General features: G+C 43.5%; 1 protein-coding gene across 4 annotated transcripts in view; it reads left to right on the top strand.

Moving 5' to 3' along the window:
• CPAMD8 (C3 and PZP like alpha-2-macroglobulin domain containing 8) overlaps window positions 1-17,652 on the top strand; it is a 64,867-nt gene that overhangs the window by 12,712 nt on the left and 34,503 nt on the right. For all 4 annotated transcript variants that reach the window (XM_039338486.1, XM_039338485.1, XM_039338484.1 and 1 more), the window contains exons 9-18: window positions 2,222-2,306; window positions 3,600-3,708; window positions 5,172-5,399; window positions 8,105-8,275; window positions 9,099-9,227; window positions 10,418-10,577; window positions 10,763-10,935; window positions 11,048-11,197; window positions 12,813-12,977; window positions 15,837-15,979. In XM_039338486.1, coding sequence (XP_039194420.1) covers window positions 2,222-2,306; window positions 3,600-3,708; window positions 5,172-5,399; window positions 8,105-8,275; window positions 9,099-9,227; window positions 10,418-10,577; window positions 10,763-10,935; window positions 11,048-11,197; window positions 12,813-12,977; window positions 15,837-15,979 — 1,513 coding nt within the window. The remainder of the gene's footprint in view (window positions 1-2,221; window positions 2,307-3,599; window positions 3,709-5,171; window positions 5,400-8,104; window positions 8,276-9,098; window positions 9,228-10,417; window positions 10,578-10,762; window positions 10,936-11,047; window positions 11,198-12,812; window positions 12,978-15,836; window positions 15,980-17,652) is intronic.

The raw sequence follows: 17,652 nt of genomic DNA, 5'->3' as shown, positions 1-17,652 counted from the left end.
AGTTTCTCAGCATGCAGGCTTTAGGAGAACCATTCAAAACTTGCTTTTAAGGCCTAATAGAGAATTTATATGATTTAGAACCTTAATGTATACTTGAGTTTTCTGTCTCAGTGGCCATATTTTTTATAGTAACTTTTGTTATTATTTTGTACTGTATAAGATTTTAGAATTTCAATCCTTTTATTTTAAAATAACGTGCACGTCATTTGAAGTAGCTCTGCTGAATTGAAATATCAAATAAACGGAGGGAGGGAGGGAGGGAGGGAGGGAGGGAGGGAGGAAGGAAGGAAGGAAGGAAGGAAGGAAGGAAGGAAGGAAGGAAGGAAGGAAGGAAGGAAGGAAGGAAGGAAATCTCATGAAGTGTCCTAGCCCTGCCTGAGGAACATGAATAGTGCAAACTTAATAGCAGCATAGTATTTATTTCAGCAAGCTGGAAATACAGGTAGTCATCGACTTACGACCACAATTGAGCCCAAAATTTCTATTGTTAGGTGGGATATGTTGAGTTTTGTCCCATTTTACGACCTTTCTTGCCACAGTTGTTAAGTGAATCACTGCAGTCGATAAGTTAGTAACCCGGATTTTAAGTGAATCTGGCTTCCCCGTTGACTTTGCTTGTCAGAAGGTCTCAAAAGGGATCACATGACCTTGGGACCCAGCTGTGATCATAAATATGCACCAGTTACCAAGCATCTGAATTTTGATCTCATGATCATGGGAATACTGCAAAGGTCATAACTGTGAAAAATGGTCATTCATCACATTTTTCAGTGCCGTTGTAACTTTGAATGGTCACTAAATGAACTGTTGTAAGTCGAGGACTATCTGTATTATCTGGAACACTTCATCTCCTTACTAAAGTTAAAATCAGAAGGGGAATGGAAACATCTTTCAAGGTAATACATTTTATTAAAATGCAGAAGCTTCCATGAATTACACCTTGCTTTCTTTGTTGCACAGAGTGGCTACTAGATTCCTCCTGATTGTTGGCTAACGTAGATTAATGCGACTCTCCTCCCACACTGTTTATTACTAAATGAAGGCTCATTTTTCATGAGTGACCAGATGTTTAGTCCAAGACCTTTTCAGATTATGTTTGGTGGATTCCACAAGAACTTGATGTGGAGGAGGAGGGTGATTGGGGAAAAAAAGTTCACTTAAACACAGCCAATTTTCTATCATTAGAGCTTTGCCTCTTGATCTGGTGTTCTGGGAGCCTTTTCTTTAATTAAATTTTTAACTGAATGTTTAAATTTAATTCAGTCTTGAAATCTGAAAACGTTTGAAGATCCCTGGTCTACCAGTGTTTTCAAACTTGGCAACTTTAAGGTGTGTACTTCAACTCCTAGAATTTTCCAGCCAGCATGGGAGTTGAAATCCATACACCTTAAAGTTGCCAAAGTCCAAAAAAGGAAGAATACCTGCATTAGGCTAAGCATCATTTGCAGCTTCTTGAGAAAAAAAAAGCCCAAATAGTTGTATTTAACATAACTTTAAAAAGTAAACCAGGACACATTTGAAATTATTCCATGGGAATTTGGCAGCAATAAGCCTCCTAACCATATGACATTTTTAGTCTTTCTTCCCCCACCAAAATAAGAAATCAAATAGTTATGCCAACTGGAAAAAAAGAGGCCTGATCCATTTTGGAGGGGGAGAGGAAGGCATTGTAATTAGTTGTTGCGAAAAATAAGTGACCCAGCCAGAAGTTATAAACAGTTGAAAAAAGTTAACCTTTAGCTGAATTATTGTAATGTTACAGCTCAATTATTTCTTTTAGTTGTGAAACATTATTTTAAAAGCAAAACAGTTCAAAAAGGAATAAAAGAGCTGGATTTTGTGTATAGTGGACAACGTGTGATTCTTTTAGTAACCATTACATTTTGTGGAATTTTTTTTTTCAATGAATCTTTTTAGATTTTTTTTTTCAGCTATCAAACTGGATTACCCAAATAGTTGATTGCTAGGGATATATTATGTTTGCTGTACAGACATTGGCCAGTTTTTCCCTTTTGGGTAAGATTTCCAGCAGTTCCATGTCTATTATAGATCTCTTTATATTATAGATCTCTCCACCCTTTTTTCAGTCCATGTTTCCCATTTCTCAGCTCAACTGCTTTCTTACCTCTAGGTTAAGATTTCTTGATAGCCTCACTCATGCTGTTTCTAATCACAATCAGATTCCCAAATTGTTCTCACTCCCTTTTTCTCTTCCTTTTAGTTTTACCCAGGTTTGAGCTGCGCATTGATCCACCATGCTACATTCGGGACCTTGGAGTTTGTGAAAAGGGAACTGTCCATGCCAAGTAAGAGCAATCGTCCCTGGTTCCTTCTGCTCACTTGAGTGGCTTCCTGCAGTTTCTCTTATCATCCCTGTGATTCTTCTGAACTGTTTAGTTTGAAAAAGATTTACGGAATGGGCAATCATTGATAATACTTGTGTCTCTGAACTTGGGATAGAGAACTTTAAAGTGCCATCTTCCCTCAGAGGTAATCTGTTGGGGTCATGTGGGTTGTGCTGAAGCAAACAACAGATGTAGGTAATGACAGAAATAAGTAAGAGCAGCCCTTTTCTGACACATTCTTGTTTTTCTTTTGGACACAAGCAGTAGACTATGGAAACGGGAAAATAACATAACCCTTGGGATTTTTTCTTGGTGTCCTTCTCAGTACTGGATGGGCTGCCTTTAATCTTTGATTTCTGTAGTTTTCTAACAGTACTGCTTAGCTTGTTGCTGTCAAAACCCAACTGCTAGGCAAATTGGGTACATGACTCCCACTTGTGGCTCCCTTTAATTTCTGCAAGGAGGGTTTGTGAGCCTTGCTCTGAATCCAAAGGTTTTCAGCTTTTTCTGGAAAGTATCTTGGCAACAAATCTGGAGTCCTTCTGGAGCAGGGATGTCAAACTCAATTTCATTGAGGGCCGCATCAGCACTGCAGTTGCCCTCGGGGGGGGGGGAATGGGGGTGTGTGGCCAGGGTAGGTGCGGCCTACTGGGTGGGCGTGGATGGAGTGGGTGTGACCTACTGGGTGGGCATGGCCAGCTCTACATCGTTCATGTCAAGGGTGCCTCTGGGGGCCTGGGCAGGAGTGAGACAGATCTGAGGATCTCTGGCAGAAGGGGGTGGGACCAGGGCAAGCGCCAAGGCATGGTCCATTTCTTCATTCCTCACAAAGGGTGACACCTCCCCAGCATGCACCCAGGGGGCGGGGCTGACACGGCAGGGGCTGGTTCCTCGCTGTTTCCAGACGGCCTTGTGGAGCTAAGACTGAATGTGTTTCAGCATAGATGGCCACCGCAAAATTGTACATTGGCTCCTGGCCGGCCTGGGCCAGGGCCAAGGCAGTGGGGGCCGTTCCCTCACTGTTTCCAGGATGGCTTCGCGGGCCACATGAAACCACTTTGCCGGCCGCATCCAGCCCCCGGGCCTTGTGTTTGACATGTCTGTTCTGGAGGAACATAGCAAATTAAAAGAGTCTGTTAAACTCAGCAACTCAAACTATCTGACAGGGTGTTAGAAAGCTTTGCATGCATGTAATTAAGCTTGGCAATGAAAGAGCAACAGCTAAAAATAATAATTGTTGAGCTTCTGTTCCAGGTACACATTTGGGAAGCCAGTGACAGGGAAGCTGACTGTCAACATGACAGTAAATGGAGTGGGGTACTACAGACATGAATCAGGGCATCCTGTCCTTAAAACCACTGAAGTGAGTAAGGGGGGTTAAGTGACAAGGGGGGGTACATTTTTGATGACTGCAGAATAATATTTAACAGTTTTAAAGAGGATTAGAACTCCACTGGATCACATGGTCATATAACATGGGTGAAACCAAGCCAAGCCAAGCCACATCCATGGATTAGACTTGGATTCACTGTTTTCCGCCCTTTTCTTTTTTGAATGGGTTTTTAGGTATATTTAAACTATGTTGAGCCTACTTTAGAATATAAACCAGGGGTGTTAAACTGGCGGCCCACTGCGGGCCAGACACATCACGTGGAAGCCACGCCCACCCCATGGCCAGCAATGGCAAAACTGTCCTGATACATTGCGCGACATCATGTGATGTTGCGAGTTTGACATGTCTGATATAAACAGTCTTTTTTTTTTCTTAAAGGGATAGGAAATGACACTTCGGGTTTTTGGCATTTGCAGTGTAAATTTTAGAGAGGGTCCCAAAGAAGTGCAAAAAAGGGCTACAAAGTCACATGTGGTTCTAGGACAGGGGTCTTCAACCTTGGCCACTTTAAGACTTGTGGACTTCAACTTCCAGAATTCCTCAGCCAGCTTTGCTGGCTGAGGAATTCTGGGAGTTGAAGTCCACAAGTCTTAAAGTGGCCACGGTTGAGGACCTCTGTTCTAGGACCAGGGATCATGCTCTTCTGGCATAGAAAAGTTCTTCTAAAGGGAGTCTCCATTCCAATCTGATACAGTCCCCAATATCCTAGTCCGTGCCATGCCAAGAATAGATGGTCTAAAGTTTGTCTAGAGTAGGGATAAACAGATGTAATTTTTGGAATCTTTAAATTCCAACATTTGGAGCTTCGTAATTCTAAAGTCTGATATAAAGTCTATAGTCAGAAAATATGTTAAGAGCACAGAGCAGTGCATATTCAGTTTAGAAATGTATTTCTAATAGCTAAACTGTTTGTCTGTGCATACTTCTGGTTCTCTTCACTACCAGGAATTCTGGGATGTCCATGAGGAGGGGTCAAAAATTCAAGATAGCAAATGGGGTGGGGTTTCAATTATAGGGTCACAAGTGCTTCTTGACTTTCCGGACACTCCCCACCCCTCCACAGATGCCCCTCCTAGCATCTATTATCAATTGGTAGTTTATCCATCAACATGCTTATTTAAAGGGAAATAAATTATTGTTTTGCTGGCATTAGCATAAAGTTGGGTTTTAGTATAAGCTATCCAAAGAGAAGGACTTGAACAAGTCAGCCAAATGTCAGATCCTAAGTAGGTTTGTTCTTGTTTCCTGGCAGCATTTTCACCATCCTCCAAAGAAAATAGGAGGACTGAAGATCTTGGTTTTCCTGATTTGAGTTGTTGGCATCTGGGACAAATGATGTCCCTTCTATTCCTAGTAGTTATCTGTCCCCTGTCATTACCGCGAGCATATATAGCCTCTTTAATTGTTACCTTTTTTCATGATATTTCTGGCAGATTGATGGTTCTGCAGATTTTGACATATGTGTAAAAGACATGATGCCTGCAGACATCCCTGAGCATTTCAGGGGCACTGTGAACATTTGGGCCACAGTAACTAGCACCGATGGGAGCAGGCAGGTCACCTTCGATGACTCAACCCCTGTCCAGAAGCAGCTTGTTGACATAAAATATTCCAGAGATACTCGGAAGCAGTTCAAATCTGGTTTGCCATTTAAAGGGAAGGTGAGTAGGAAATTGCAATGGGAAGATTGTAGCATCATAGAGTAGGCTTTTCATTAAGAGGACAGAAGAGATACTGTTTGGGGACATAATAATCACCTGGTTAAAGGTATGGAATGTGCTGTAAGATGACAAAATTGTAGCTCTCTCCAGGCTCATTCCCCTTTCCTGATTATGACTGACTATGTTCCATCAAGTTGGTATTGACTTTTACTGGCCACAGAGACACCTTCTTTAACATGATTTGGGCCCAAATTGTCCCTTCTGGTCTCCCAGTGGTGCATTCATTGCCACTGCAGTCAACAACTACCTTGCTGCTTGCTGGTCACCCTCTTTCTCTCTTTCCTTCCACTCTTCTCAGCTTGGTGGATTTCTCAAGGGAACCTTCCTAGTTAAAATATCCTAGAGGTGCCCTAGTATCTATTTGCTGAGGATGTATCCTCACAGTGGAGCTTCTGTTTGTCACCAGACCACTAAAGAAGTAGGTTGAAATGGGGCCAAGTTGTCGTGATTCCGTGCCAGCCTGTGTTCCCAATAGCTGAGTCCGGGGAATCTGAGGAAGAGGTGGAGGAGACATTTGAAGGGCCATCAGGGTCAGAGGGAGGCTCTGATGAATTACAAGACTCACAGTTTGATGAAGAGCCTGGGCCCTCCAGTCGTGTTCCTGATGGAGCTCAGCTGTGTGGGGAGAATGAGTTAGGCTCGGAGGATTCACACCTGATGGACATGATGATTGATGCTCGTAGATGGCAGTTAGCGAGAGCAGATCAGCAGCAGTCAATACGACAACTCCAGGGGAGGAGGAGAAGGCACTGAGAGGCAACGCCTTGGGACTGCTGTATAAAAAGGGAAGGTGTGGGTGGTACTGGTTGTTGAAGGCAACCGTTGCAAAGTTATTTCATGGGATCATGTTCTGTTAGTCTTGCCGGTGACTACTTCTCTGCTTTGTATGGTTTCATGTGGACAATTTCCTCCCTTTGGATTGTGTTTGCTGCTTTTGTTTCTGGACTATTTGGCAGGTTGGTTACCCATATTAAAAGGGGTTTGTTTTCTTTTGAGTCTCCAGCCTATTTTCTCAAAAGGGGTTTTGTCCTTGTGCCTTTAACAAGGACAGCCATAGGCTGGGATAGAACACAAGTGTTCCAGCATGAATTTAGTGTTTTCTATCCTATGCCGGTAGAACAGGGGTCTCCAACCTTTCCAGCTTTGCAGACTGGCGGGGGGGGGGGAGAGAGGAGATGGTTCCATGTGAGTGGGAGGCAAGTGTGCATGCATGCGCAGCTTCATTTGTACAAGAAGCAAGCATATATGCCTGCTGCTTGCAAAAATAGAGCTGTGCGCAAGCACTCGCCCACCCACCTGCTGCATGCACAAGTGGAATGGCACGCACGCATGTGCTTCCCCGCCGCTTCCATGGCCCGGTTTTGAATGGGCCACAGGCCCGGTAGTGGGCCACAGCCTGACGGTTGGGGATCCCTGCAGCAGAAGATCTTCTATGAAGATTTTGTAGCTCATATAGAAGAGGAGCCTCAGAGACTAGAGATTTGCTGGGCCCCAGTTGGCTGCCACAGGACCTTTCCCTCCCAACCAGGCTTTTCCGGAGCCAGTTTTTCTGTGTCTGCCTGTGGGACTGGCACCTCATCTGCACAGCCTCTTCTTCTTCCTCTTCTTTTTTGTTAGGGGTTTCCATGAGGCTGATATTGCCATTGGGAGAAAACAAATTATCAACTCTATAGGATTTGCCTGGCAGCCCTCTCACTTTTCATTATGCACAAGTGTGCTAACCTGATTCCTTCTCCTGACCCAATCTCTTGAGTTTACAAGATAACCTAGAACAGTGATAGTGAACCTTTTAGAGACCGAGTGCCCAAACTGCAACCCAAAACCCACTTATTTATCGCAAAGTGCCAGGGCTGCATCAGCATTGTGGTGCTCTCGGATTGGGGGGGCGTGGCTCACTGGGTGGGCATGGCTGCAGTGGTCACCGCAGACTGGGTGAACGTGGCCGGGGCTGGGGCGGTGGGGGCCAGTCCCTCACCATCTCCAGGGCATCCCGCGGGGCCAACGCCGCTTGCTCACTTCCTGCCCTGTCGCTTCCAAACACCACGTGCTTGCTACTCTGGCGACTCTCCTGGGGCAATGGCGCGTGTGCCCACAGAGAGGGCTCTGAGTGCCGCCTCTGGCACGTGTGCCATAGGTTCGCCACCACTGACCTAGAATGACACATTTCATTTTTGGAGATGTTACACATTGTCCTTGCAGGCAAGGTGGGATGGGGATTGATGCCTCTTGATTTGCGTGATGTTGAGGATTGCAGTCCTCCTCCTCCTCAACAGGACTTAAAGCAGCAAGCTGGACAACAGTTCCAGGGGATTAAAATTGCTTAACTTCTAGGGCTTAACAAAGAACAACCTGGAGTACAATTTATTACATCTTTGGCCACCTTTCCTCCTAGCTTTGGGAATGCCCTGGGGGTAATGGACATTCCTGTCCTGAATGTGCTAGGAACTGTAGTGGCTTATCATCTCTTACACATGCACAGGCCAGTTATTTCCCCAAGTCTGCCTTCTTAGCAGCAGCCCATCCTGTGTTTGATGGCTTGTTTTCCTGCTAGTAGGTGATACTGTGTGGAGGGGGGAGGACAACCCATCTCTACCCTGAGGAAAACCGTTCCATACATTATGTTAACTTTTCTTCTGATTCTTTAGGTTGAAGTCACTTATCCTGATGGGAGTCCGGCTGATAGAGTGACTGTCCGGGTAAAAGCGGAACTCACTCCAAAGGACAACATTTACACAAGCGAGTTAGTGTCCAGAGGCGGTGTGGTGGAATTTGAAATCCCCTCCATCCCCCCTGCTGTCCAGTACGTCTGGCTGGAGGTGGGTGAAAGCCCTTGATAGGATTAGTGGGCTGGAATTGCCATTAATCTCATCAAAGGCACACTTTGTCAATGGGGCCAATGGATTGAGAACATGGGGGCAACTTTGTTTAAGAACGTTAATTGGAGGATTTCCTAATCCTTAAATCTCTTAATTTCCTTGTGGATGTGTGGTTTCTGGGGGATTTTTGAACTGAATGGGAAGGAACCCACAGAACACGGGGCAGGGTACAGTGAGAGGAGGATGTCTGCTTGGTATTTAGGACATCCCAGATTCAGTTTATGGCAATTTCAGGTAAATGGAGAAGGTGATAAAGGATGGAAAAGTGTGTTTTCTAGCTGAGTTCCAAGGAGCCAGGTTCTGTCAACGGAAGCCATATCAGACCACATAAGCTCTTTCTCATGGGTGGGTTCAAAATGGAGGCAAATGTTCAAAATGATCAGGTGGGTTAATATTTTTCATTCCAGACAGGAAAAAAAAAATCTGTGAAAAGAAACACTTCATTATTTTGAGACTCCCCATAGATTCCCACTTATTGAAACCATATTCTATCCATTAATTAGAAAATAATGGAGAAACAATGATATTGATACAGGGTGCAGCGAGGAGGAGAAGGGAATTATAGAGACCTTTTTTTGTTGTTTTCACTGGATGTCAGTCTCCAAACAGCCCCGATCTGGCAAGGTTGCATCCTCTTCTGTTAACCACAGTGCAGAGTTAAATCTGGGGGAAGATTAGATCGGCCTGGTCAAAATCTGCAAGATGTGTTGGGAGTTCAGAAGTTGCGCTTGACAATGACTTTCTACTTTCCACCTTTCTCAAGACCAAAGTCACAGCCCTGGATGGGAAGCCTGTTGGAGATCAGTATCTACCCAACTACCTGTCGATCAGCAGCTGGTATTCACCTAGCAAGTGCCACATCCAGCTTCAGATGCCAGACAGGCCTTTTCTGGTAAGATGCAAGGCAACTGTCTGCATCTTGTTTTCAGAGTTTTCAAGATGCATCTGATGGGTTGCTCTGCTGTTCTCAGCCTAGTACACTTGGAATGACTAATATCCCTGTTGAGGAAGCTGGGCTGCAGCCAACATGCCTGCTTTGGCTGGGTGTTCCACTTTGGCTGGCTTTCAGAATTGATCTTGCTCCAGGGAAACACTCAATCGCCAGAACTCTTTGGCTGCCTTTTCTTAACAATGAGACTGCTCTGCATCTTTGCATCCTGAGCTGTGCTCTGTTTTGCTTTGCCCTGAGTATGGCGTGGATTTGGAAGATGTGCCAGGTTCCAAAATACTTAAGGGAAATGTGGTCTATTGTTTCAGAAGGCGTTTCCTTCAGCAGTGATGCTGGAATTCAGTCTTTGTTCCATGGCACCTTTTGAATCAAACCCCCTTTCCTCAAATCCATGTCCTCCAGATATGCCAAACTACACCACCAATCATAGCAACAGCAATATCACTCAGGCTTATATAAGTATTCTACAGCCCTCTCTAAGCAGTTTACAGAGTCAGCCTATTGCCCCCAACAATCTGGATCCTCATTTTACCAACCTCGGAAGGATGAAAGGATGAATCCACCTTGAGCCCGTCATGCCAACCAGATTAGCTTTTCTTTCAGAAAAGTCACTTGGGAAAGAGATATTTGTTGTTGTTAATTGTTGTTAGTTGCGAAGTCGTGTCCGACCCATCGCGACCCCATGGACAACGTTCCTCCAGGTCTTCCTGTCCTCTACCATCTTCTGGAGTCCATTTAAGCTCACGCCTATCTCTTCAGTGACTCCATCCAGCCACCTCATTCTCTGTCATCCCTTTCTTCTATTGCCCTCAATCTTTCCCAGCATGAGGCTCTTCTCCAGTGAGTCCTTCTTTCTCATTAGGTGGCCAAAGTATTTGAGTTTCAACTTCAGAATCTGGCCGTCTAAAGAGCAGCCAGGGTTGATCTCCTCTAGGACTGACCCGTTTGATTGCCTTGAAGTCCAGGGGACTCGGCAGGAGCACCATAGTTCAAAGGCCTCAATTCTTTTGTCGCTCAGCCTTTCTTATGGTCCAACTTTCACATCCATACATTGCAACTGGGGAAACCATGGCCTTGACTTGAGATATTAGCAAACCTTTATATGGCTGCAGTTGCCCCCTTTCTCTTTCCAGGTGGGAGAGGAGGCATGTATTGCTGTGAAGTCCACTTGCCCGTGTAATTTCATACTCCACTACGAAGTTGTATCACGGGGGAACATTGTTCTTTCAGGACTGCTGCCTCGAAACAAGACTTGGGAGGGGAGCAAAAGAACCGCCACTGCTGCCTCTTCTGGTAAGAACATTTACATTACTTACTTCTCAGCCTGTTGGAGGCAGGGTCAGAAAGGAGTAGCTTTCTACCTTGAGTGGCCAGTCACTGGCTCCCGTGGGTGGATATGAACAAACAGCTGACCCCGCCTCCTGAAAAGCCAGGGCTTTATTAACACAAATGTATTTTCCACACTGTTTCTTTTTTAGACTTGACCAACTCTTCTGCTCCAGAACTGAGTACCTGCATGACTTCTATCTGTTTCTCAGTCATCCCAAACATGGCTCCCCTGGGCCGTCTTCTTGCATACTATGTGCGGGAGAATGGAGAAGGGGTTGCAGATAATATGCAGTTTGCCGTCAAGCCTTTCTTTGAGAATCAGGTATCCAGTATAGAACGGCTAGTCGTGCACCTGGGTTGTTTGGCAAAGGATCCCGGATGATGGTGGTTCTTCCCTTTCTTCTCTTCCTCCTCCTCTTAATGTTCAATGCCAGGTTTCGGTGGCATTTTCAACAAATGAGACCAGGCCAGGTGACTCCATATCTGTTAGAGTGCGAGCTGCAAAGGGAAGTTGTGTTTGTTTGGCCACAGTGGACAAAAGCATTTACCTTTTCAAGCCTGGCTTCCAGCTGACCACTGACCAGGTGAGCAGCATCCACTTGGGAGGGGGGAGTGTTTGGTGCTATCAGACCGCTGAGTCTAAGAAGGAAGTGATGAGATTTTAGAAAGAACGTAAACATCGCTCCAGTGTAGGGATGGGCAAACATAGGAAAGCCTGGAGCCACACTTCAATTTTCTGGAGGAACTAAGGCCACAGTAGGCTTGGACATCATTTCATCTGGGCAGGAGTGAGATTTTTTTTCCCCCTAGGTATTTTAGGAGCATTTGGAAGCTTTCTCTTTTTATAAGCATTAAGATGGCAGGAAACTGTTCTTTCAGTTCTCAGACTGGATCAGAAGCAGCTCCTAACTAGCAGAGAAGGGCTTCAAGTTGCCTGTAACTTTAATAGATTGGACCAAGACAAATAAATATTTTCTTACACAGGCAGCCAGTGCCTCTCAGAAAGCTACAAGCAAAATTATGGATAGACATCTTTTCACACCATTATCCTTTGCAAAATCATATTCATTGCTTTAAAATTAGGATCATTGCGGCATTTTATGCCAGTGTAGATTAACTACCTGTGGTGTGAAAAAAAAATGCTATGATCTCTCTTAAAACTCTTATTACTTAGATACACTGGAAGACCATACCATATATGCTACCAATGGTGAAAAAAGCAAGGTTCTACATTTAGGCAAGAAAAACCAAATTCACAGGTAGTATCGGGAGTACCTTGCTCAATAGTAGTAACTGTGAGAGGAACCTCGTATAGGACTCCGAGGTTCCTCTCACAGTTACTACTATTGAGCAAGGTACTCCCTATACTATACCTGTAGACAATAACCTAAATATGAGCCAGCAGTATGCTGCAGCTGCCAAAAAGGCCAACACAGTGCTGGGCTGCATTAACGGGGATAGAATCAAGATCATGTGAAGTATTAATACCACTTTACAATGCCTTGGTAAGGCCACACTTGAAATACTGCATCCAGTTTTGGTCACCGCGATGTAAAAAAGATGTTGAGACTCTAGAAAGAGTACAGAGAAGAGCAACAAAGATGATTAGGGGACTGGAGGCTAAAGCATATAAGGAACGGCTGTTGGAATTTGGTATGTCTAGTTTAATGAAGAGAAGGACGAGGGGGACATGATAGCAGTGTTCCAATATCTCGGGCTGCCACAAAGAAGAGGGAGTCAAGCTATTTTCCAAAGCGCCTGAAGACAGGACAAGAAGCAACGGGTGGAAACTAATCAAGGAGAGAAGCAACCTAGAACTAAGGAGAAACTTCCTGACAGTTAGAACAATTAATCAGTGGAACAACCTGCCTCCAGCAGCGGTGAATGTTCCAACATTGGAAGTTTTTGAGAAGAGACTGGACAGCCATTTGTCCGAAATGGTTTAGGGTTTCCTGCCTGAGCAGGAGGTTGGACTAGATGATCTCCAAGGTCCCTTCCAACTTTACTACTACTGCTGCTACTACTACTACTATTATTATTATTATTTTATATAATCTGAAGACCTTGCAGTTATATTTCACACTTCAGAGTTGGATTTTGTTGATCACTTCTGAAAAGTAGAGCCTGTGAGTAATCCAGCAAGATAGTTATTAATCCCTGACATGCTCATGGACAAATGTTATGTTATCTCTTGTGCAGATCTTCCAGGAACTTGCAGATTATGATGTGTCTGATGCTTTTGGAACTTCAAAAGAAGAAGGGCACTTCTGGTGGCCAGGCTCAACACTACACAAGCGTCGCCGTCGTTCTTCTATTTTTCCCTGGCACTGGGACATTGCCAAAGATGCCCGCTGTGCGTTTACGGTGAGGTCTTCCCTTCTTGCATAAATGTGGCATCTGCATGATGTCTTTTGCAGTAGTTGTAAAATTGCCAGCAGACTGAGAGCATAGTCAAGCAGAACAACTCAACAGAACAGATTAAACCCACTTTAGCACACGGTATGGAGCAAATTCAATCTTGTCTTGCTTTTCCTACCATAGGAATTTACCAATCTATAACAATCCCTTTCTCTGAAACTACCGTTTTTTTGTTCAGTGACTTTTAATGGGTGATGCAGAGATCACTATATAATAATAATAGGCTGCATATCCTATTTTTGCACCATAATGTTTTATATATGTTGTTAGAATCTGTACTAATCTGGAGTAACAAACTTGCAAAATGCCATATTTAGAGCTTATATGACTTTAATTAAATATTCACTATTTGGGGGCTTACTGTTTATCTGTTGATCTTGGCTGTATGATTTGTGATTAATTATCCCCTTAATTGTTTAAACTTAAATTGCTCCAGCATTACTTTCTCTTTCCAAGAAAAGGAACTTTCATTTCTGGTTTGGTTTTTTTTTTTTTTCCCCATTCTTTTGTCTGTTTTCAATAGAGGGTGTTATTTAGCAAATAAAAAGAATGAAACATCTAATTAAAGTTGTTTCTCAACATTTCTGTAACTCTTAAAACATAAATTAACACTGCATAGTTTTAGAGAGCTATTCTAAGGGAAATTACAGTAGCGGGAAATTCAGCACTAACTCAGCATTGATCAAGAAGTAAGCAATTCAGTACTTCTTAATCAATGTTACCGTTAGTAAACTACAGAAGGCTCTTGAGCACAACATTGGATGTTGCAATGCTATAAGAAATTCTATTTTAATCAATGTAATTCTGAGAAAACAATTCTTGGTACTAAAGAATTCTAAGGTAGAAATAACATCTTGCCAGCACTGAATCTTGCAACTTTAAAGTAAAAGAAATATACAAATAAAGAATATTTGTAAAACAGAAATATGTTGGAATTTGGCAGGTTAAGGTAGGTTTTTCAGTAAACTGTGTCTCTGGGCCTGGTCTCACATAGTAACTGGTGCTAGGAAGATCCTGAAGTTCTAGATCAAGGGTAGGCAACCTTGGCTCTTTTATGACTCGTGGACTTCAACTCCCAGAATTCCTGGGAATTGAAGTCCACGAGTCTTAAAAGAGCCAAGGTTGCCTGCCCCTGTTCTAGATACCACAAACTATGGCAGGAAGAACAGTGGAGTTAAAATACTGCAAACAAGATATAACCAGTTACCCAGAGCAGATTTCATATGAGAATTTTGCAATCTTGAAAAAGAATTGGAAGCCTTTTTGGAGAACGTGGCTGATACATTCGGGTGTTGTTGTTTTTTTGAGGGGCACCCAGAACCTGGCAGCCATTCTGTGCATTTGGGGTGCTAGTTCTTTTCATGCTTAGAACCCATTCTGCAGGCTGTATCCTTCCACAATCAAACCCAAATATGTTCTGAAAATGCCTCTAGTTCCCTCATCTTTGTATCCTTATTACGGAGATATTTTTTTCCCCCTGTTCCGAGAACTCTAAATTTGTGGCTGTTGGAAAGGCTTTTCTTTGGTGAGGAAGGAGGTGGCGTGAGAGGTTAGTTTCTAAGTACATCTTGTGCTCAGATTCTTTGAGAAGGAGTCCTTGGCATTCAGAGCAAAATCCTGTTTTCTGCTTTCTCTAAACAGGCCACTTTCCCCAAAGAGGGCTGTCAACCGAGATAGCATAGGTGAAAACGTTATTGGCTCCTACGTGCTTGGCAAAAGGGACACAGCTTCTTCTGTTCCCAGGGCGAAATGATTTCATTTTGATCAGAGGGGAAAAGAAAAGCTTGTTAACAAACAAGTCAGATCATTTTAAATTGGGGGGGGGGAGAGGGAGAATTTGCAGTCAAAAATAAACTGGCAGCCTCTGAGGGAGCCATAGGAAGCATTCCTTCTAAAGAAGACAAGCTTGTCTGTTTTGGGAGGAAACAGAAAACTGATCCCCTAGTAAGGATGAGTTTTTCTACTCTCTTCCTTTTAGTAGCCAGTTTTTACCCAAGGAAGTGTTCAAAGAAAGTGAATTCCTATCGGATAAAAATATTAACTGAGATTAAAAATGTTCTATCAGAACTGCAAATACCAAGATGACTGCTAGGTAGAAGTGTGTTGGTTAGTCCTGCCATCTAACGATTATTTGGATTTTTGCAGACCAAATTTGGCATTCTTAAGAGAAGTACATCTCCTAACCAAAATAGAGTAATATCTCAGGGAGTTTTGAGGGTTCCTTTTCAAACTCAGAATTATGCAAAGATTCCTAATGAAGACTTATTTAATGTTTGGGGAATTATTGCATCATAAATTATATGCTGTTGGTGGGGAGGGCAGCATTTTTAATTGGCAAGTCAGGATAGATTGGTCTGGAATGCCATCTGTAATCTGGATTAAGGAATGCAGTCTCATCTGAGGAGGGTCTGCAGTAGCTCCAGAAGAAGAAGAAATTTCCCACTTGTCTCCTGAAAGTGGAGGTGATTCTCACAAAGTCCACTTTATTTTATTTTTGCTCGCCATTGCCTGGAAATTCCACTTAGACAATCTGAAAACTGCTAAGCCAGTTTTCCTCAAAGCACCTGGTCTTTCTGGAGAAGAGTCACAAAGGATGTGGAAATCACTGCAGTGTCTAAATATTTTCCTGGTAACAGCCATTTGTGCTGGCTGGTTTGATACAGCTTCCCAGTGTTTCAGTGATCTTTCCTTCCATGGATATTTGGAGGTGTGTGTGTGTGGGGGTCATTACTCTTTAATGGGACAAACCGAATCAGTTTTTTAACAGACATGGCCTTTTTGTTGTTGTTGTTTCCTGTTGCCTAGGAAACCGGTTTAGTTGTAATGACTGATCTCGTCAGCTTAAACCATAGACAGCGTGGCAGTCTATATACGGAGGAGGTTGTGCCTGCCTTCCAACCTCACACCGGGATGCTGGTGGCTTCTACACATTCCAAAGCTCAGCCCAGGTAGAACAAATGTTGCTTTTGTTGATAATCTATTTGTCCCAAAGATGTGTTGTGCCGCCTTTCAACTTGGGGTTTTTGTGTTGAAGATGGCTTCGGGCTTGGCTCCACGGAATAAGGATTTAGGAGCCAGTTTGGCCTGTCTGCTACTTGGATGAGCCAAAGAAGCTTGCCAATGGGAAGTAACAGGCAGCTACAATCCCAACGACGTAACCCAAGTGGCATTGTTGTTCTGGGCATGGTGGCAGACACCTGCTCTTTTGCTCAGCAGGCAGTAAGGGTTGATAAGAAGAGGCCAGATGGCACTTGTGATGGAATCAATGTGTATGCGTGCATGTTGTGGTAGCTGATAATATAACTCTGTTTTGTCCCCTTTGTCTGGGAATGGAAATGTTTAATCACACAGCTTTTGTTCCATGGGAGATCTGGAGGCGTTTGTTTCTTGCTTCCTGCCAACTGGTTGTGGAAGCCTGAGACTGGCATGAGAAGCAAGGAATGAGGTGCTTACTAGGTCAGGGTTTCCTTTAGCTGGCCTTTTCTAGGAAGGCAACTTAATTTATTCTAATAAATTGTTTTTTGTTGGGCAGAATTCTTTATGCAATGATAAGTCTCTACATCATTGATAACAATGATAAATGTGGTAAAATAGAAACATAGTACAGTATAGTGATATTATAGGAATAAAAATAAAACAAACACTTAGATTCAAAACCACAGATGCCTGGTAGAAAAGGAAATATTTTGAACTGGTGCCAGGAAGACACTAATATGGGCAGTAGACAGGTTTCCCTGGGAAGAACAATCCTATGTTGGGTCTTCTTCTATGTGGCCACTTGGCCAACTGGATTGGGAGGAATACTTGGAAAAAGAACTTTGTAGCTAGGCTAGAGTTCCTGGGCAAATACATGTATGAGGAGGAATTATTTGGGATAACCTAGACTCCTGCTCTATGGAGTAGAGAGTTGGTCTCTGACAGAAGGCCACCTGAAGAGACTAGAAGAATTTGAAATGTGGATTTACAGGCGGCTGTTACGTATAAGCTGAGTTGACAAGATCAGAAATGAGGAGGTGATAAGCCGCCTGGGAAAGCCAAGGGAAATCATCAAAACAATTAAAAAACGAAAATTAGAGTATTTCAGACATGTGGTGCGACACCCAGAAAAATACGGCATACTCCATTTAATCCTCCAGGGAAAGATTGAAGGCAAACGAGGTCCAGGCAGAAGAAGAACATCGTGGCTTCAAAATCTAGGGGATTGGTTTTGGACAAAACTCAGCAGCACTTTTTCGTGCGGCTGCTGATAAAAACAGGATCGCTAACATGATCACCAACGCCCGATAACGGATATGGCACAAGAAGAAGAAGAAGAACCTAGACTCTAGCTGTCCCAAAGGTGATTTTCCAAAAGGCAACTGGACTTTCTTGTTTTTTTCCTTGAAAACTTTTCGCTTCTCATCCAAGAAGCTTCTCAGTTCAGAACTAAACTGAAATCAAGAAAGTCCAGTTGCCCTTTGGAAAAGCACCTTTGAGACAACCATGACCTGGATGATTGAGAATCTCCATAGACATCTAGCCTCCAGATGTTGAGAGTTTTAAATACTAGTATGAGTTTGAACATTGGTTGGTAGGCCCTGCAACTGATCAAGGGCTGAAATCAGATGATTGTATTACCACA

This window comes from Crotalus tigris, unplaced genomic scaffold (assembly GCF_016545835.1).
Source record: "Crotalus tigris isolate CLP2741 ecotype Arizona unplaced genomic scaffold, ASM1654583v1 scf7180000017701.1507938, whole genome shotgun sequence".
Lineage (NCBI taxonomy): Eukaryota > Metazoa > Chordata > Lepidosauria > Squamata > Viperidae > Crotalus > Crotalus tigris.
The sequence above is the reverse complement of the archived record's forward strand: the minus strand, read 5'-3'. Positions and strand labels throughout refer to the sequence as shown.